The sequence below is a fragment of the Taurulus bubalis genome (genome assembly GCF_910589615.1).
Source record: "Taurulus bubalis genome assembly, chromosome: 5".
NCBI classification, from domain to species: Eukaryota; Metazoa; Chordata; class Actinopteri; order Perciformes; family Cottidae; genus Taurulus; species Taurulus bubalis.
In genome coordinates this window covers 23564254-23586885 of record NC_136593.1, presented here as the reverse complement: position 1 = coordinate 23586885, position 22632 = coordinate 23564254, and the positions used below count along the sequence as shown (strand labels likewise).

General features: G+C 42.2%; 1 protein-coding gene across 1 annotated transcript in view; it reads left to right on the top strand.

Moving 5' to 3' along the window:
* The window catches only part of LOC306737094 (copine-9-like), a gene marked incomplete at both ends in the record, with an annotated part of 123782 nt that extends 101501 nt beyond the window's left edge, over positions 1 to 22281 (top strand). The window contains 5 exons of the mRNA XM_079218797.1: positions 2203 to 2330; positions 9706 to 9808; positions 10764 to 10821; positions 19811 to 19884; positions 22051 to 22281. Coding sequence (XP_079074923.1) covers positions 2203 to 2330; positions 9706 to 9808; positions 10764 to 10821; positions 19811 to 19884; positions 22051 to 22281 — 594 coding nt within the window. The remainder of the gene's footprint in view (positions 1 to 2202; positions 2331 to 9705; positions 9809 to 10763; positions 10822 to 19810; positions 19885 to 22050) is intronic.
* Positions 22282 to 22632: the final 351 nt, after the last annotated feature.

The window sequence follows — 22632 nt, the reverse complement described above, 5'->3', positions numbered from 1 at the left end:
CACCGGCGTGACAAATCTCGCAGGCGAGTCATGCTAAGGCAACTCTAATTAGGAATCTATTGTTCGGAAAAACGCCGCGCCTAGAGTTCATCGAATGTAAACTTCCAGTATCTTGGCGTAGGACGGATCCTCAGAAAAAAAAGAGAACACAACATGTGCAGAAGTAGACTGTTTGTATTACATAACGTGAGAAAGTGAAGCAGCACTTGTATATATTAACTACTAAAAAAGAACTTTAAATGGCTCACATTTGCAATAAATTAAGAGTAAATGTACCTTGAAGCGGTCTTTCCCTCACAAGGACAGTAGTTCTAATATTTGTGATAGTAGAGTTACATTTTCTACCGGGCAGCTCCTCTGTTAGGGCTTAATTAACTGTGTCTTTTGAGTCGGTTTTTGATACTATTAAAGAAATCCATAATATAAAACAAAAACTCCAGTCTCAGGGGGGAAATAATTAGAAAGTGATCTTGGAGGGGAGATAATAAAAAAAGCCACAAAGCGTGAGCGGGATCCCTCCTTTGAAAAAGAGAAGATGATGGGCCTTCAACAGCTGGCGCATCAGGGTCGCTGCCAGAGAAAGTTGGACACGCGATGTTTAAAAAAACGATGCAAATAGCAGAATGTGGTTGACAGAATGTGGTTGACATGCAGCAGCGAATAATATTTAATGTCCTGAGGATGGAGGCACGCTGTAGTCACTTTGTTCAGCACAGCAATGTTCCTCTGCAATCTGAATACCAGTAAGACCTCCTCTGTGGTAAACAAACACATAAGCTGCCTCCGTGTCCCGCTGTGCGATAATTCCATTCAAGCGGCGTCTGAAGTGCCGACGCAGTGAAAATACGAAAATGCGGCGGATTAGGATTCCGGCACTCTTTGTGAACGGTGGTGTAACAGCTCCGAACACAACAACTAAATGTGCTCATGGAAACTTTATTATTACGGTATTACTCACTATTTGAGAAGAATACTGGGACCTCTGCAAGACTAATGATCAACCTGGTCCGTTATTTTTTAAATTCACAAGTGTGATGGAGTTTTGTGCCCATTCTGTGGCCCCTAAGTTTATCACATCTCATGTGTTAGACAGGAACTCCTTGTTCGTCTACATGGAAGTAAGAGAGCGTTAATATTATCAAGGAGGTTCTTTATTCTTCAGAAGGACAGACTGAAGCGTGTTTCCAGATAAACCTGCAGCCTCTCAAAGCATCGTTGACGTCAGTCTGGATTGAAACAGTATTTTGTGAGTGAATGGATGGATGTGTGGTGTGCAGTGAGAAGAAGAATCTGAAGACACTAATGCGGGATTTGTATTAAAAAAATGATACGGTAACGTGTCAATTCCTCCCTTTTGGAGATGCAACATCCTTCTCTTCGACAATGCATCTTGTTTTTCACTGCAGAAGAAGATCAAAGAGCTTCTCAGCAGGTTGACACACTATCTACTATACTAGTAGATAATTATGAAGACAAGCGTTATTCCGGCATCCATTTGATCCGTTTACTGCAGTTAAATCGCAGATTAATCTCTTTATTTTGGATTGACACGGCTGTTGTAAACCTGGCAATGTGTGGTTTGCTAGATACAGTGAATGCAGCTCTGTGAAATTCACTGAGCACCTGCAGATGATGTCCATTTGGGAACATTTAAAGAGCAGCAATAGTGGTTGCTTTGGCCATGAGACGTTGGTGGTATCTACACCGACCATCTCCAGTCCATCTTGACAATCCTCTTTGGTCCACGTCAGGAACACCCATGTGAAGAGGTGATTTGTCCTTGGCTCGGGAACGAGGGCATGTCTTTTTGTTTTATTCCCCCTGTTCCCGACCCTTTAATATGCAGCCTAAAAATCTGCAGCAACTGCGTGAGATCATCATGTTAACAAGAACCACAATCTCTAAGGAATGTTTTCAGCTCCTTGTAGAATCCATGCCACAAAGAATTCAGGCGGTTCTGGCGGTACCCAGTACTAGAGAGATGTGACTGGTTATCAAAAAGCAAGCACAAACATGCCAGTGGAGCCAGCAACTGTGGTTTGGCCTGATACCATGAAATATATGAGATATTAGGCCGGGTCATGCTGTATGGAGAAATAGAGTTTATCATGCCATGATAAGGAATATTTATTGATTTCCTTTCAATAGGTTCTATGTATTTATTTAATTTTCTTTTACATACTGACTTTTCTCTTCTTGCAGAACTCCAACACAGAAAACCCAAACTGTGTGGGCATCGAGGGGGTACTGGAGGCCTACTTCCAGAGCCTGAGAACTGTTCAGCTGTACGGCCCGACCAACTTCGCTCCCGTCATCAGCCAGGTGGCTCGGTGAGAGATATACACACACACACACACACACACACACACACACACACACACACACACACACACACACACACACACACACACACACACATGCTGAAAGAGACACGTCTATTGTGTGTACCATATGTCACATAATCTCGAACACACACACAGGCACTCACATACACTCACACACACACCTTTACATAAACATACTCATGCATAATGTCGCTCATACATAAAATCTGCACATTTCCATAAGTTTCCTATGCATGTGTCACTTATCCTGTGGCATCATGGGAAGGCAGCTGTTTATGCACGAGGCGACTCTGCGGCAGGAAGCGAAAGACTCGCAGAGCAACTCACAGAAACTGTCAGTCAATCATCCCTGTTTTTATGGAGAAATCGCTGCGTACATTTTACATTTCCATTACTTTCAGATTATATTTACCTTCAATTTAAACTGCCCTTTCCTTTCGTCCACTACCAACATTTCCATCCCCACATCCCCTCTCAGAGGACTATTTACTCTTCAGCGAGGTTCCCCCACAACCATAAAACTCATAATAAGTGGCTTAGAGAGTCCATTACAGTCAGCTCAAACTCCCCATGCTTTAATGAGAAGCCACAACTGGCCAAGTTTTTAAAGGCCTCCCTTTTTCTTAAAGGCCTCCCTTCTCTGGTTTAAGTAGCCTCAGGGAGGCAAAGTCTGTTCTCTGACCTGCCACTCAATACTTGACACATACAGAGGATTTTATACATTTTAAAGTTAGATACATCAATCTGGTTGCACAGAGATGATTGTATTTGCATTCATAAACAAAGGTTTTTAATACAACTAACAAAAACTATCTAGTGTTCTAGTCGATGCAACACTTTTATTACATTCTAGTTTCCCCCATTGTAATACACAACCTAAAATAACCTAAAATGCAATATTGTCCATCCAGGCCAGTAATGGCATTGTGCCTCAGTTTTTGATTGCTTTTTTTATTGTTTGAAGGTGGGGTTCAAATACCAATCATTATCATTATTACGAGTCATTTAGGTATATGGTTGAAATATTATATTGTAAATGCTATTTTGTATGTTTTGTAGGCAGCTAAACTAAAGATGTTTTTATTCTTTTTTACAAAATGATCATCATGTACAGATGATTTTGTAAAAGGAACATATACTGATAGCTTTGTGCCACACCCCTATTACAGAGTTAAAGGTTCCCTGTGGAGTTTTTGACCTAAAGTAGAGCTTTTCTTATAATTGGAGCCTGTTTTGATACGATTAACACAGAGCTCCTGTTATGAACATCTCAGACAGCGCAGATTACCACAAACATTGTTGCTTCCAGCAGAAAGCTGTATTTCATTCCAGTGTTGTTTTTTCAGAGCAGGGTTTCGGACACAAAGGCACTCAGGGTGCTCCCCATAGAGCATGTCAGTGTCACCATAAAGGTTAATGATACCCTGCTCTGTAAAATATGCCAACCCCTTTAGATCACCTACACAGAGCTCTGGTGGTTTTTACGGCTGGGGGTTTCAACTCTTTCTCGGATGACACATCGGAGTAACTCTGAATCTCAGATGTGTATAGTTTTAAAATGGCAAGCACATTTTTGTTTTGGGAAGGCGACTATTCATAATCATGTAAAAATCATTGTCATTGAACCCTGTGGGGCGACTGTGGCTCAGTAGTTGAGCAGGTTGTCCTTCAATCAGAGTATCGACCATTTAATCGTTGGCTACGCCGGTCCATACAGACGTGTCCTTGGGCAAGAAATTTAACACCAAATGGTTCCCTTAGCTGTGCCTGCGGTGTGTGCCTTTACACTAACAAAATCAGATTGCCCCCCCGCCCCCTGCCAGATAGTTGATGGGTCGTTTTCCTCATGCTTATTAGTATCATTGATGGTTCACTGAAAAGGCCTCCGGGATACAGGCCCAGGGGCCCCTGGACCAAAGCCTCATTGTGAAGTGACTGATCACATTTCTTGCAAAACCACGAGAAAGAATCGTAAAATGACCACAAATAGATAAATAAGGGACCACAAACGGATACAAATCAACTTCAAAGAGACGCGAAACAACTTCAAAGAGATATAAAACAACTTCAAAGATACGCTAAATGACCACAAAGAGAAACAAACAACTTCAAAGAGACACACAATGACCACAAAGAGAAACAAAACAACTTCAAAGAGACACACAATGACCACAAAGAGAAACAAAACAACTTCAAAGAGACATAACATGTCCACAAAGAGAAACAAAACTTATTCAAAGACTATAATGGCTTGTTTACTGGACATGCGTATGGGGTACAGAACCAGAGCCACAGTTTAAAGTGACAGCGAAGAGACACAGAACAATCACAAAGAGACAATAAATGACCACAAAAAGACCATGGTTAGAATAAGTAAAGTTATATATTTGCCATTTTCCATTTATTTAATTTGATAAACAATGTTGTGTCGCTACGTTTCCGGGATGACAACATGTGTAGCGGCGTCGCTGTCAGTGGTAACTGTCGTAGAAGCGCATTGCAGAGCGGCGGCCATTAGCTAGCCAGTGGGTCCTCCTAACACAGTCACATGCATTACAAATGACTTCACTCTGCTCGGGTAGCATTTCCATTTAATTTTTTAGGATTTCTTTAGATTTTTTTTACCTTTTGTCACTTTGTTTTACATTTCACAAGTTGCATCACACTTTATTATCCCCACACTGTCAGTGCTTCCAATAACATCAATATGAATAAATGATCAAACCTTCCTGCTGAACCCTGCAGCACGTTATCCTTTGAGCCGTTGTTTAAACACAAATTCAATTTCACCAATACAACTTTATTGGAGTACAGCCGGTGCTAAGTTTTTAGTGGATTTTGGCTGGTTATTACCTGCTACTGTATTTTTAGCTCCACATGAATCCATTATTTATTACGTCCCCGTTGCGTGTGATTGCGGTTACATAATCACATGGAGTGTAGCAGTTGTGTTGTTCAGCTGTGGGCTCAAGAGCTTCAAATCTCCCAAACTTTATTTCCTGGCTCTGTGTCCTCGCACTTTTTTCTGTCATCCCTGTGTCTCCAGATACTTTTTGCTTTGTGATCATCAAATGCACCTTTTTATTTTCATTTTGACGACTCCATCTATCCTCCCTCTCCAATAACTCTGACTCGCTGTCCCTACATCCCTGTTTCATCCGCTCTCACCACTTCCACTCTGGCTCATCCTCTTCTTCTTCATTAAATCCTTACTTTTGTTGGTCCAGCACTTCCTGTTCATTCCTCCTCCTCTTCATCCACCTCTTCCTTTTTTCGTTGTAATCACCGTGAGAGGTCTAGAGTAGCGATAAAGACAAGGAAAGAGGAGGAGGAGGAGGAAGATGCACAGTATAATCTATATACACATAAATATACACGGCCACATGCAACAACTCTTGCTATTTGCATTAACATTTTGGAACAAGGATCATATTTTCGCAGCCAATGAAAAGTACGCTGCTCCTCTCCAACAGCAGGTGCGTGTTTACGCATATTGGATTGTTTTTACTGCTTCTTCGGTCCAACTTTTTGTCTCTGCGCGCTTGTGTGTTGCCTGATGCCACAATGTGTCTTTGTGGGCAGAAAAGCTGGACCGTTTATCTGTGACGGTTTCTGAAAAAACTATTTATGTTTTAACTTGGAACACCTAACCAGCCCACACTCACAAACACCACCCGGATTTAAAGAGTCTACTTTTTGTTTCCCCTTGTTTGGCAGAACTGAAGGCTCAGCATTGTGGTTGAGTTCATGGTTGGGGGATGAATAATACTCAACCAATTTGTGACATAATCAAACAATAAGTTCGACATAACTAGACCAGCGTGTACCATCAAATCTACACGTTGTGTAGAAGATGATCATGTGACTTCACACATCATTCTTTTCAAATGGTAAATGGACTGTACTTGTATCAAACCTTTCTCGTCTTCCGACCACTCAAAACCTTTTAACACTACATGTCATCATTCACCCATTCACACCCATTCATACACTGATGGCAGGCGCTATCATGCAAAGTGCCATCTGCCACCTGAAGATTATTAAACGTTGCTTAACAATGAAAACAATCTCACCGTGACTTTTCACACCACTATTGCGATTTGTGATGTGATTTATTTTGGTTCCTTATCTTCTGTATTATTACTCATTAAACACAAGCAATACATCATTCTATAGTTTGACCAACACAACACTGGAATCAGTCAACATATGGCATAATATCTTTGTGAAATGAGATGAATAACATGAATCTGTATTTAGCTGCTGAACTGTAAACACATTTAATCACAGTAGAATTAGTGTTAGAACTTGTCCGCATGTGATTAAATCATTGTGACTTAACTTCAATTAAATGTGTACAAATACTCCAGTACTCCATTCAGTTTCAGTCACGTTTACCTTCTAAATAACATCAAACACACCAGAGGCCCAATAGGAACATATAAGTATGAATCAAACAGTCAGCATAGAAACCACTCACACACACTAAAGTGACTGTGTCTCTGCCTTGTTCAGCGTCCCTGCTGCCGCTCTCGAAGCAGCATGGAGACTCTACTGATGCTCACTTTTGTTAGGAAGCGTGAAACTTTACTTGGGTGTTGAGCCGCTGTAGCATTTATTCAGAAACAAACTGAAACCTGCACTAAATGCATTAAATACAAGTTCGGCAACACTGAATATCGTAAAGACGCATGCTTCTGTTAGTCCATTATATCAGTTCTGGGACCGGCTTTATCGGTACATGTATTTATTTGTTTAAGGAGCCTATCAATAGGATGGATACACCAGTTGTGGGCGACTGTGGATCAGTGGTGAGCAGGTTTGTCCTTAAATCAGAGTTTTGTTGTTTTGGAGTGTCTCTCTTTCCAGTAAAGCTGTACAATACTCCTGTGCTAGAAGCATTTACAAGATAAGAGCCACTCCCATAAAGAGAAAGAAGGCACAACCTAAAAAGGCATTGGCTGCTAAAGGATACCTGCGGTGACAGGGAGGATTGCCGCGGTGCCTAAGTTGGAGAGGTAACAGGGAGATCTGTTCCCATTTCACCTGCTGATACATCGTCCCGTTGTTCTGCCGAGACAGAGAAAGAGAGAGAGGGTGTAAAATAGAGAAAACATGAGGGACGGAGACAGACACGAGGACAGACATGGAGTAATACAGCAGACAGGAAGGCGCAAAGAGAGAGAGACAGTTTGCCATTTTGCCTGCTCTCTGCCTCGGGCCAGACTGAGAGTGAGCCAATCAAACAGTGAGTCAGACAGCAGGTCTTCCTCCTCCCTGCTGGGATCCCTGCATTACCAGCAACACACACACACAAACACACACACACACACACACACACACACGCACGCACACAAACACACACGCACGCACACAAACACAAACACACACACACACACACACACACCAATGAAGAACCAAACTTTTCTATTATACAAGGCTGGTTTATGTGGACTAAATCACGAGAAGCCTGTGCTGGCGGGGATTCTGCATCCACTTTTAAGTGTGCATCAGTTTAACATTTCAATACACATACTGAAAGACCTGCAGAAAGCCACCCTAGTGTCTGATGGTTGTACAATTACCTGCAGAGCATGACGTCCAACCATTCAAAAGCTCAGAGGAACGGTATGGAGCCCACTTCTTTCAGCAAATCAGCAGGTAGCCCCGTCTGTCGAACCTTTACAGGGTACACATTCACTGAGAATGATTCAAGCGAGGAGAAAGGTTCCTTTGAAACGAGGTCGCTCAGTTGCTAGAACATTGTGTTTAGATTGACATAAGCACTGGGATACCTGAAACAGTGGGCGCTGATGCATAGACCTCGCAGGATCATTAGTTGAAAAGTTGCTCAATGGGCCTACGCTTCAAACTGTGGCGCTCTTGGTGACCATAGTCCGGGTCGACGTGTCAGTTTCCATTCGTTACCTGCAGAGTGTCTTTTTAAAATAAACTCCCAACTTAGGTTTAATTATCTCCGTCGGGGGGATCATGCAATTGGTCGTGTGCGTGCGTGCTTCCATGAGTGTGCTCCTCCGTGTCTGTCCAAGGCTAATTTGGCACCCCGCTGCAGCAAACTGCATAACAACGGGCTTGCGGTGACTCACACTTTCTTTTTGCCTGTTTTTTACTGCCATTTACTGCCTGCTGACTCATCACTCACTACTCTTAACCGGCCCTGGGCCAGTAGGGGCCACTAAGGGTGGTGGTAGAGCAGGTCGTCCTAGCAGCCTGTCCATGTCGATGTGTCCTTGGGCAAGACACTAAACCCCAGATTTCTCCCGTTGGCTGTTCCTACAGTGAGTGAATGGGTATGAATGTTTAGATATTCCTGATGGGCAGGTGGCACCTTGCATGGTAGCCACTGCCATCAGTGTGTGAATGGGTGAACGATGAAATGTAGTGTTAAAGCGCTTTGAGTGGTCGGAAGATTGGAAAAGTTCAGTCCATTAACACAGCTGAGTGCATTGCCGACCAGCCGCTATAAGTAAGTGCCATTTAAGTGTGGGTGAATTTGGGGAGGTTAAAGACCAGTCGAGCTGCTGCATTCTGGATGAGCTGCAGAGGTCGGATGGCACTAGCAGGTAGACCTGCCAGGAGGGAGTTGCAGTAGTCAAGGTGCGAGATGATCAGAGCCTGTACGAGAAACTGTGCCGCCTTCTTGGTGAGAAGGAGATGCATTCTCCTGATGTTGTACAGCATGAACCTACAGGAACGTGTTGTTTCGGTAATGTTAGCAGTCAGGGAGAGTCCACTGTCGAGTGTCACACCGAGACTCGTGGCAGTCAGGGTCGGGGCCAACACTGAGTTGTTGAAGGTAATAGTTAGATCGTGGGTGGGAGAGCCTTTTCCTTGTCAGGGTTAATTTCCAGGTGGTGTGTGGACGTCCACTGAGAGATGTCAGTCAGACAGGCAGAGATTTGTGCTGTGTTTCCGATTGGGATAACGAGAGGATCAGTTGGGTGTCATCAGAGCACCAGGGGTAGATGTGTTGTCTGGTGTGATCCAAGTCTCAGTGAGAGCCAGGAAGTCCAGCAATTGCTTAAAAGCAAAGCCATAACTCTTTATGTGCACTAAAGCTTGAATTCTTGCCTATGGTATTGTAATTGGGGGACATTGAACCAGTTTGTCGCAAAAAAAAGGTCTGCAAATGTAATGACTTTTGGCTACAGTGATCATAAGAAAATCAACATGAGTAGCGCAAAGTCAAGCAGAGGAATGCATCAAACGAATGAACAAATACACATTGCTCTCAACGCTTTGAACCGCCACAACAGAAACGCGATGTTCTTCTGAACTTTGACTACGCACCATAGATCAGTTCCCCTAACTTCTTTGTGTGTGTTTGTTCTGATTGTAGGTGTGCTGCAGAGGTGACTGACGGCTCCCAGTACTTCGTGCTGCTGATGATCACTGATGGCGTCATCTCGGACATGGCTCAGACCAAAGAGGCTGTGGTCAATGTGAGTGGACACAACGCTGCACACAGCAGCTGTGTGTGAGGACACCTCATGGATGGGTTCAGCATGAATTTAAAGGACAAATTAACACACAAACTGACCATTTGTAAACGTTTTACTCATCTTGTGTTACGAAGAATCGCATTGTATATTAAAACGGAAAGGTTTAAATAGTATGGTTTTAGAGAAGATGCATGTGTTTGTTCAGTACAACTGGATATTTGAGACTTGGATTATACTGCAGTTGAGTGACAGTGTGTAAACTAATGTTTCAATATAGTTTTGCTGTTTAAAAGCGGCCCCCATTTACATGATTTCATCAAATCATTTCCCCTGTTTTTTGATTCTCCGTTAACCGTGGAGGCATGTGATAAAAACAGGATCTAAATCCTAACTGAAAATGGATACTGCTATACTCTGTGGGAACAACTCTAATCACAGTTCTACGTTTGGTTAATCTCTGATCATAATCAGGTCAAAACAGCACTAAAGTAAAGAGTAAAACATCTTATGGTTTGCACATTGTACATTGTGAGCAAGAAAACTGGAGCAATAAGAAACCATGCTTTTGCAGAGATTAACATTTGAGCCCAGCTTCATGCTACATATGATTTTTTTCTTAGGAGGCTTGTGGAAAAGGTGAGCTGCACTTTTCAAGTCTTTGCAGACCCTGCAGGTGGTCACATGGCCGTGCCAACTCAAACCTGATTCTTCATATTTCTTGCAATATGAAGGAATATTCCTTCATATTTCCTTCTACTGCCATCATTTTGATGATGAACATACAACAAAAGCAGAACAACAGACTCTTTGTACAAAGAAACAGTGGGAAATGTTCTAAAAGTATTTATTTTGTACTCCAGCGTGTGTATATACTAGACATTCAAGCATGACATGCACAGTATTTTTGTGGGGTAACATTCGACTGGCTCACACCCCTCCTGTGTTGTCTCCACAGGCAGCCTCCCTGCCCATGTCTATCATCATAGTAGGAGTGGGTCCTGCTGAGTTTGATGGTAAGTGTGTGTGTGTGTGTGTGTGTGTGTGTGTGTGTGTGTGTGTGTGTGTGTGTGTGTGTGTGTGTGTGTGTGTGTGTGTGTGTGTGTGTGGTCAGGTCAGTTAAGAGCTGGCGAATACGTTTGAGAACAAAAGATAGAATGCATTCCAGATTTCGTCACCTCAGCCAAAAACAATCGAGGAGACATTTCTTTGTTTTGCCCCCTGTGTTGCTGCGTTATTGAAATAATTCAGACGCACATGCAAATGTAAGCCTCTCAAAGCTTCTGCTGCACGTACACCCTCACCCACCACCCATTTACACGCCTGTGGTATCAGTCGGTCATCCAGGAGATTGTGGTAAGCCACGGACAGACAGAACATGTCAGCTGCAAAAAAACGAAAAAACACATCTCACTGGAAAACCCAACCTGTTAATTAATAATGAAAAGCAGATAGGTACCTGCATGAAAGGTTCAAGTGAGATCTGTGTGCTTCAGAATGATGTTCTTGTCCTAATACTTCTCGGTTCGAACCTCTCCAATTATTTTTTAGGCTGAACGGACAACTCTGTCATGAGCTTTTTTTTTTTCCTCACGGGCTGTAGAATGGCCATAGCATGCAGTTACTGAGAAGGTGAGCACACTTTCTATTACCGCTCTGTAACAACCTTTGACAATCGAAATCTCCTAAGCCCTCTTGAATAGGAATAGTCTTTGGTAAGCTTTGTCGCCCCGAGGAATTTGAAATGATCCACTGGTTGTTGGCGGCCACTGATAATCGCTCTGCCTTGTTTTTATGGAAGTCCACCAGAAGTTCTTTTGTTGTTTTGTTGATGTTCAGTTCCAGATTATCTCAGTACACATTGTAAACATGAGTGTATGGTCTTAATCCCTAGTTTCAAGTCTTCTTCAATACAGTATGATGTTCATTTTGTAAATTAGGGTCCATTTACAATCAAATAGACCGTAAAGCAGTGTATGCTTTTGGAGCGATGCTTAGTGTGATTGACAGGTCACTGCCAGAGCCGTTTACAGCATCTCTTAGTCACTCCTCTGCAGTCCAAATATGGTCACTTTTGCTCACTGGTTTAAAAAAAGATGTAGACGGCCAAAATCCATGACCGGTGATGAGAACAACATTGGCTGGATCTGTGGGTAATTTTCCGTGTGCACTTATTTTGTGCATCGAGTAAGAGCTTTTCTTGTGAATGAGGCCCATTTTCCGTGGGAGAGAAGGAACTGATGGTGTTTAAATGGTTGCCGTGACATTTACACTTTTATGTCACTCAGGGCTGTAGTGCAAAGCTAAGAGCTCCATGATATGTAGTTTTTAAAAATGCTTTCAGACCTCTACTGCTCAGACAGACAGATGATCAATTTGTGATGAGAGAGATGGAAATTTGCCAAATTGTCTTTATTTTTCACTGAATGTAAAAGTCCTGGTAGATACACACTGTTTATATTTCCCCAAAGCCTCTCTTCATTTTAGACATCTCCATCTGGCTGAGAAATCCTTCTATTCAAACTAGAACATCTCCACAAGCTTGATATGTAGTTCAAGGAAATATTCAGTTCCTTTACATAAGTAAAAAATAAAATACTCCACTACAAGTAAAAGCCCTGCATTCAAAACCCTACTGAGCTAAAAGAATGTAACCATTATTAAAAAAATGTAAAACTGCTCATTGTGCAGTAAAATGTACCCTGTTAGCGTAATTACTGTTATATCTGATGCTTCTGGATTAATATTCCTGCTGCATTAATGTGTTTGTTGAAATGGAGCTCCTTTGTATCCTGTTGGCTAGTTTATTCTACAGCAGTGCATCATATTCTATAAGATCATTGAATGTTTGTAGCTTTGTTGTCCTGTGAGAACCTTGTATCTCTAAAAAGAAAAAGAAAAACTGCTGATCCAAGAGCCTTTTTAAAGAATGTATTGAGCTGAAGAAATCTGAGGATTTTTTCAACACTCAAAGGAAACACTTCAGTTTATCACAAACATTCAACACATCTAGAGATAGGTAGTTTTCACTGGACCGGAAGGGGATGGAAAACTGTAAAGTAACTAAAAGTACAATATTGACCTCTGAGATGTAGTGAAGGGGAAGTGTAAAGTAGCAAAAAATGGAAATACACAAGTAAAGTCTCAATTAATGTTCACCGAGGTCCAGTAGAGAGAATTTCCTCATCAACAGTCCAGAACATCGCAACAACATTTAACTTGTTCTATGATTTAGTCCCATATGCATTGAAGTAGCCTACAGTGTATTAACGTCTGTACATTGCATTACATTTCATTTAGCTGACGCTTTTATCCAAAGCGACTTACAATAAGTATGTAGTCAACAACTGACTGTCAAATAAAATAAAAAAAAGTTTAATTAAATAATAATTCAACAATATATTGCCATATTTGATATTGAACTGGATTCAAGTAAAATGAGGGCTGGATAAATAAAATACATAACAGAAGAAAAGAAAAAATAATTGTCATCATCATTGTCATCATCATCATAATTTAGTTCATTCGGGTGTGAAGTGATGTCAATCCAAAGAGTCAAGATATTATATTTGCATCTTCTAAATAGAGTCAATTGTGTGAAAGGACTTTATCTGCGGTTATTAAAGCCTCTTGTTTCAGCTCTATTCTTCTCCCTGTTAGCAGCATTGTTGGACAGTTCATTAATGTGTTCGGATTCTGATCATATTGGGCCCTTAGTTTATTTTCTGTGCCTTCATTTCAGATGTGAGTCGGTACATTTGGTCTCAAGATTTGTGAATTGTCTCGTAGTGGAGCTTCATATTATCATAATATTACCATATTATCTTCATCTTCTCTGATCATATGAGACACACGGGTTTTGAACCTATAAGGGTCTCTCCATTTTAATGGCCCTGATCTCGCTGTCAACATTCCTCTTCTTGGAGAACGACATGTGAAAGAACTTCTCACTCACCTTCTTCTCCTATTGTTGTCTCTCTTTCTCCTATGCGTTTAAATAGGCTCGTTTGAGATGAGCCAGTTCTGCGCAGAATCGATCGGCGGCGATCGGCGCGCAATGCATGCCGGTTAGATTTGTGTTCGACTTGCTCCCGACTTGCTCTGACGTCATGCACACGTGGTCAACGATACTCTGCAGTTGCTTTCCAACGGCTGCGTGGCCCAGTGCATGATGGGAAACGCCTGGCTGTCGCCACATCAGAGAGCTGATTGGCTCTTAGATCTGACAGCAAACACCACGTGTTGTATGAAATCCTTATTTTATGTGTAGTTGTAATACTTAACCCTTGATTATTGACTATTCGTCTCATGTTTAATCTAAAAACACATCTTGTGTGGTTGATAATACAAAATCTTATTTTCATAACACATATCTAAACCAGTAGTAATGTATTTCACAGGCAGACATAAAAATACCAAAGGATGCAGCTACACACTCATTTCTACATATATATATATATATATATATATATATATATATATATATATATATATATATATATATATATATATATATTATAAACACATATAATAAATCCAAACGGGATCTGTAAACTACAAGTAAACAAAAGTTCGGAACTAACAGGAAGTACTTTTTTCTGTGACTTCCTGTGTATACTTTGAAAGCAGCTGAAAACTGTCCGACTTGATTGCACTTTTTTGTCAACGTCTCCTGCTCTCCCCTGGATTCCAGGCGAGGCGCAGCTCTAACCAACGAGCCTAATGTCACTGGAGTTGCAGCACATATCAGAATACACATGTTTGATTGGCCGAGTAGCATCACATGACACGATTTACAACGCAAAGGCTAAAAGAAACTGTGCCAGTTAAAATAAAATAGAAGCACTCCGTTAAAGTGTTTATTATTCTCAATTATCTATCCAGTTAGGATACAAAGGTATATTAGTGACCCCTGCGTTAACATGTTGCAATGATGGTAGTTTCTTCCAGTAGAATATACTGTATATATCCATTTGTCTATTTAGTTTTTTCGTTCTCCACTCTTAGTCCTGTTGCTAATTCTAGCAAGGTTCCAGATTATCCCGGTGGGTAATTTTCCCAGTGGAGTTTCATCGTAGCACTGCGATGCTGGTTTTCTACAAGTGGTCCTCCGCTTTGTTCATGTCGTGCACAAGAATGCACACATGCACACACAAGGGATGCGATACACAGTCCCACAATGTTTTCTCACTATTCCACTGATCAACAGGTGGCAGGGACACGGCCAAGAAGAAGACCGTTAGCTAGTATGTAAACAACGCTGGGCTGAAAACACTTAAATAATTGTCTTTGCAAAAATGTTGCATTAGGAAGGAATGCACATTATGTTGCAGCTTTAATCCTCATTCATAACTATGTTGAATTTAACCTCCAATTTTCACAAAGAGATTATTAATGCCCCATCCCATCCAGCAGCCCTACTTCATTTTGTGTCACGTTACATTGCCCTTTTCGAACAGAATATTATATCGCAGGATCAAGGTTTTTAGAGACACGCTCTAAAATTAAGCAGCTGCTTAATCCATCTCCAGATCACCCAGCAAGGCACTCAGATCCGTGCTGAGACCAGTTCTTGATGTTAAGTTTAGTCTGCTGTACAGAACAGCCGAATAAAAAAACTCACTCCATTGAAATGCACAGGTGTCTCTGTCAAAGGTAATTGGCAAAATGATTTGAATAAAATTACCAGATGAAGAAGGGTAGCACGGGGGGAGGCCCCCCGTTGGGACCTATTATTCAGTGTGCAGGGCTAAGGCTGGGGTCAGAGGTCAACGCTGTGTGTGACAGAGAGAGAGAGAGAAATTAAAGCGGAGATGATGGGACTGAAAGAGTGTGGCAAGGAAGAGGAAGCCCAGCATGGGGTGAGCACACATTTATAGATGAATCAGTCAGCGGTTGAATCACTGAGTTCTGGGTTCACGTGGCTTCAGTCCCAGACCTGGGCGAGAGCTGCTGTGTTTGGTGCATCGTCTTTGATAACCCTTGTACTCGCCTTCTGTCAGTGCCAGGCAGGGCCCCAGCAAAAGATGTCAACACAGAGATTCTTTGACGTGTGCCCGATTTCCGCTCTGTGATGCTTGAAAAGCGAGACACGTCTCTCGCCAAAAGAGGATGCAGTACATCAAGTGGAGGTCGGTCTCGCTGGGTTTGGCGCTCGAAATGTATTCAGCTGCTTTTTTTTATAATTGTTTTTCTTTCCCAGGTCTGTTTCCTGGTTGAGCAGACCTCTGTACATCCCTTAGCCCTTCCTCCACCCAGGCAGAGCCCAGTCTGGGGCACCGTATGGGGGATCAGCCTTGTTAAATCAAAATGTATCATAACTCCTTCTGCTCCGGCTTGTTTCAATCCCCCCATCAAGCTCCACTGCTTTTCTTCCCACGCTGCTAAAAATACAATTCATACATATTTTAGGATACATTTGGAAAAGGTACCACAAATGTGTCTTTTATTCACATAACGTTTGAAGATGACAGAAGATTAGATTCACTTTTGTTGATGCCTGTGGGAAATTTTAATCGTTCAGGAATATTCAACATCAAGGACGTATTCCTTTGAACTATAAGAAATGAAAAGTATGAAATACACATCAAGACACAGTAAGGAACACATCTGACCGACAGCGCTTAATATATTCTGACATTTACAGCATGGGGGGAGTATTATTGTAAATGTGGGTGGATCAGTCTAACGGGAGGCTGGGGGTTCCCCGCCAGAAATCTTTTCACAGAGTAGATGTAATTTCCTGTATGCTGGTGCCTTTTAGAAGGCATATAACAGCTGCCACACCCATAAATTACAGTATACAACATGTTTTGTCCGTGTGATTTACTTTCTTTATGTGCAGTTAAAGGGGGTAGAACATACAGGATAAAAACAAGTTGTTTATGCTACATTGAAACACCCTGTGATTTTAATATGGATTTCATTAAAGAATTCAGTTTATTTTGTAATGCCCAAAATCTGAAATTTGCCTCGGAGGGCTTTACAATCTGTACACATACGACATGTTGTCGAGTCCCGGGACCTCACATCGGATCAGGAAAAACCTTTCACAAGGAAAAAAGGAAGAAACCTTCAGGAGAGCAACAGAGGAGGATCCCTCTCCCCGGATGGACAGAAGCAATAGATGTCATGTGTCCAGAATGAACAACATAACAGCACATTCAATGAATATGACAGATATATGAGAATAAGGCTGATGACACACTATAATTGTTATTTAAAATGTCATGAAAAGGCCAAAACCATCTACTAACAAGTGTTGTGTGTGTATCAAAGTACATGTGTATATCTTCTTTCACTAAGCACCAAATGTGCATTAATCCGCCGTTGAAAATAGTCACTTAAACAAATGCATTATTTACTGCAGTTTGAGTAATGTTTGTAAAAAAAAACTACAGTGGCCAGATGTTTTAGGAAGTTACAAAGCTTTAACATTTTTTTAAAGAAACTAAATATATTCATGCGTTGTTTTTAAAGATTTGTGTATTGGAAGAAATAGATATTTGATGTGATTTGGTCCTTTTCATGAGATTTGTTCACAGTGAAGAAAAATGTAGATTAACACCCTTTTAACATTTAGTTTAGAAGATCATGGTTCCCACTTGATGCATCGTTATAACTTTAGTGATAACCCAGACTTTTCCTTCCCGCTTCATCTAGCGTCACTATGAGGTTGGCATTGTGGTTTTAAATGAAATGTCTCAACCTGTAGTTGATGGGTTGCCATGACATTTGGTTCAGACATTCATGCTCCCCTTAGTATGACTTGTAGTAGCTTTGGTGATCTCCTGACTTTTTATGGGGTTGTCCATCTGTCTGTCCGTCTCATCCTCGGGAATGCAATGTCTCAGGGAAAGCCTGGAGGATATTTCTTCAAACGCCCAACTGGACTCCAATTTGGTGATTGTGAGTGATGTCACCGTGACCTTACAACCAACCTATTCTTGAGAGAGCAATATCTCAAGTAATGCAACACGCAATATCTTGAGTGAAATGTATTACATCTGGCACAAAGGTCCACTTGGATACCAGGATGAATTAATTGTAATTTGGTGGTCAAAGGTCTCTGTGACCTCACAAAAGACCATCACTCAAGAATTAAAGTGCTACAGCTGACAATTTCACAGAAATGTCAAACAGGATAAAATGATGGAGTGATGCAATATGACTGGTTGGTCGAGGCGATAATTCTTCCCTTTATAGGGCACTCATTGAAATACTTTGTGAGGGAAATGCCCATAAATGGATACTTGCACGATAAAGGGCTACGAAGTGACGGAATTTGAATGAATTTGAGATTGAAAGTCCATTTTGGATCCTTCTATACCAACCTTTATACGTGCGTCGTCTTCAGGGATAAGAGGAAAAGCAACGGGGTTCATGGGAAACGTAGTCTTAATCCAAAAAGACAATGAATTCTAGTATATTAGATAATGAGTGTTGATGAAACAAAACTATCACTAATAATCCGACAATTAGGCATCATAAAGAATCTCCAAGTCGCCCCATGTGATCTACAAACACATATAGAGAGGTTGTGTGTGTGTGTGTGTGTGTGTGTGTGTGTGTGTGTGTGTGTGTGTGTGTGTGTGTGTGTGTGTGTGTGTGTGTGTGTGTGTGTGTGTGTGTGATGAACTGTGAGTCTATATGCAGACACACGTGTCATATGGTATTCAGGGCAGCAGAAGGGTCTCTATCGGACTCAGTCTCTCTACAGACACACAGACACACACACACACACACACACACACACACACACACACACACACACACACACACACACACACACACACACACTTTCTTTTAACATCTTCTGAGTTCATTTCTATTCCATCTCTTCTGTCCTTTCATGTTTTTGTCCCTCTATCTGCTCGTTTCCTATTTCCTCTCTGATACAAGCATGTCAAATGATTCCTCCTCTTCTTCTCCTTTTTTTGCCCGCTGCTTCCGACCACCATCTGGCCATCTCCATGTGCCATGTGGAGCCTCACCAGTCTCCCATCAGCATCCCTCCCTCAGCATCCTTTCCTTTTGCTTTTCCCCTTGAAATTCAAATGTGAAAGGGTCCCTCTCGATAAAATGCCATGGTTTGTTTGTCACTTTGCTCATCTGATTTGTTTTGTTGATAGGAAACTATAAATAGACTGTATGCATTCCTCTGGGGGTTTTTCAGTCAGGAACTTTACCTTCCCTTCCTCCCTGTGGCCTGTATACATCTAATGAGGTTGGATTACAAAATAAGTGATTGTTTCCTTTCTGCACTTGGAGAGCAGCAGGGAACAGATGTGGTACAGAGGGGCCGCTAACCTATCTTTACTCTGAACTCTGTATTAGTCCCCGAGGACGGCTGCGTGGTCAGTAGCTGGGTCTTCACTCTGATCTCGGTTCGAGACATCATAGACATCGGGTTGTCCTGTAACTATGAGGAGAAACACTTTTCATGCAGACTGTTTCAATTGTCTGTTTTTTATTAATGGAATGCATGGATTTGCTTCTGTGCCGCCTTCCCTTAGATAAGACGCAGCCATGAGCCCTGTGCGTGCTAACATACAGCATTTTAACCTGTTTGTTATCAGCGTTGTCTAAAAGCAGTTTAGAGGATTGGTACGAGAGGAATAAACCCAACAATGAATAATGTCCCTGTGACGTTTGTCCTGTGAGACGTGATTTGCTTTGTTTACACTGGAAGTGAGTCAAGTTAGTCAGACAGCCCAAGTTCTTGGTGCTGTTGGTTTTGTAATGAATTCCGCTAATGACTGAGATTTTGTGTGAAGAAAAGAAAGGATGGAATAAGGAACCACACTAGCTGTGGACTCACATATAGTAAGTACGACCTGAGCAGTGGAAACATGACAGGGACACAGTTCACATCCCCAGAATAGGACGAATAGAATAGAACGAGAAACTAATCAAATTCATCATACAATAGAAATGATCCAACAAAATCGTTTCCTGATTCAAACCCTCCCTAAACAGTTTAAATGATGTGTTTGTTGTCTGCAGCAATGGAGGAGCTGGACGGGGATGAGGTCAGGGTGTCCTCCAGGGGACGCTTTGCTGAGAGAGACATCGTCCAGGTAAAGCTCATTCCACGCACACACTGCCCTGTCACAGTTCTGGGGTCTCATTTATGAAACAGTTCGTCGGAGCCACACTAAGTGTTTGCGGAAATGCACATAAGGCAAAAAAATATTCAGATTCATAAAAGCTTGCATGCGCCTGCCAGTGAGCTATTTCCTTTTATGAATTCCAAATCAACCTGTACATGTGCGCAGCTGGTTCAGCCTCACACCCCGCCCTCTACACGCCCACATTCAACCATAAACGCTCATCAATGCAAAGCACCTCATGAATGTTGATGCATAGAGATGAGCTGCTGATCAGTGGGTCTTTACGGTGAATCACAGAGACTACCGAGAGGAGGAACACTCGTTCACTCCCATTTCTTCCATCTACGCAGTCCTCACAGTCAGTACAGTCCTCACAGTTCTCATAGTCCTTAAAGTCCTCACAGTCCTCACACAGTCCTCACAGTCCTCGCAGTCCTCACAGTCCTCATAGTCCTTACAGTCCTCACAGTCTTAAAGTCCTCATATTCCTCACACAGTCCTCAGTGTCCTCACACAGTCCTCATACAGTCCTCACACAGTCCTCACAGTCCTCATAGTCCTCATAGTGATCACAGTCCTCACAGTTCTCACAGTCCTTACAGTCCTCATAGTCATCACAGTCCTCACACAGTCCTCACTGTCCTCTCAGTCCTCACACTGTCCTCACAGTCCTTACAGTCCTCACACAGTCCTCACACAGTCCTCACAGTCCTCGCAGTCCTCATAGTCCTTACAGTCCTCACAGTCTTAAAGTCCTCATATTCCTCACACAGTCCTCAGTGTCCTCACACAGTCCTCATACAGTCCTCACAGTCCTCACAGTCCTCACAATCATCACAGTCCTCACTGTCCTCACAGTCCTTACAGTCCTCACTGTCCTCACAGTCCTTAGAATGCTCACAGTCCTCACAGTCATCACAATCATCACAGTCCTCACAGTCCTCACAGTCCTTACAGTCCTCACAGTCCTCACAGTCCTCACACAGTCCTCACAGGCCTTACAGTGCTCACAACGTTTGCGTGGGAAGTGTTTTTGTGCGTACGCAACGGTTATAAATGACCAGCAAACATCTGCATGGAGTTGATTTTGTTCAATTACAACCTGTAGCACATAGAACTGTCTCAGTGACACCGCAGCATCCAAATGATAACCAAAGGTTTTTAAAAAGACTGCATCGACAGCTTGAGAAGTTTTTTTTAATGAATTCTGATCTGATCCGGTTCTTGGCATATTGTTTGTGTTGGACAAGAAGACCCATTTAGTTTAAAGCAGAACTATTTGTTTTTGTTATAAATAATGGGGAATTTTATGATCTGTTAAAAGTAGCATAAATATCCCCTCTATCTTGCCATGCACAAATGAAAGGAACCTAAAGATTAATTTAATTTCAGATACTAAGGAACTTTAAACTGGTTATGAAATCAATCAATGTAGTCCTGATCCTCTATATCCGTGATTTTCAACCACTGGCATGCCAAGAGTGTGCCGTGAGAGATTGTTTGGTGCGCTGTGGAAAAATGTCCAATTTCACTTTATCTGTCCTAAACAATATTATTAAGTTGCCGCAAATCATTTTCCATTGTTGAGCATCTAAGCCTGCAATATAGTGGCTGGCCTAGAAATAAAAAATACTCTTCCATGCCAGTAGGTAGTGCAATAATTACCTACCATATATGCTGTATTATGCTACAGTGTGACATTTTGTATCTTTTTGGGTTGCTGGTGTGCCGTGGGATCTTTTTCTTTTCGAAAATGTGCTGCGGCTCAAAAAAGGTTGAAAAATACTGCTCTATGACCTCAAAAAGTGAACCAGATCATCAGAGAGAAGATGGTCTGTTTCTATATATTATTTTTAATACGTGTCATCGGTGCCACCGGTGCCGCCGGGTCGGATCCTTGAAAAAAACAGATGACATCATGCAGGCTCACCAGAAACTCCTTCACTCCCACTTTTATCCACAGGGACCGCCAAAGATTAACACAAAATTAAAGTTCCTCGTAGTAACTTTAAATGTATTCAGATGCCCCACCAAACAGATGTTCAACTGCACACCAACAAGTACGAGGCAAAACACTAATTTAGAACAATGTCCCTGTTGTGACCACCATCTATTTGTCCTCCTCCCATCCAGTTCGTTCCTTTCCGGGACTACATCGACCGGTCGGGGAACCAGGTCCTGAGCATGGCCCGCTTGGCTAAGGATGTCCTGGCTGAGATCCCTGACCAGCTGCTGTCTTTCATGAAGAGCCGGGGGATCGAACCCCGGCCCCCTCGGCCCGCCAGCTCAGACTCCCCCTCAATGTCCACAACCACCACCACAACCACCAAACCTGCCCCCAAGGAACGCAACATGCACGCCTGAGATGAGGGCAGCGAGCGCAGCAGTCCGGTGGTCCGTGATGTGAGCAAATGGTGTGTGTGTGTGTGTGTGTGTGTGTGTGTGTGTGTGTGTGTGTGTGTGTGTGTGTGTGTGTGTGTGTGTGTGTGTGTGTGTGTGTGTGTTGCATGGTTTCAGGGTTAGGAAACCGAGTCAGGGTTTTGAACGTCGTTTCCGCAGTATATTGAAGGGGACACATACCAGAAGAGGTGGTGGGGATGGATCCCTCCAACAATACCTGGACTGGATTAGTAGAACAAACATTTCAGCACCTTTCACAGGTGGAACACACAACTCTGCAATTACAAACTGCATTTCAATAAAAGGCTTCTAGTG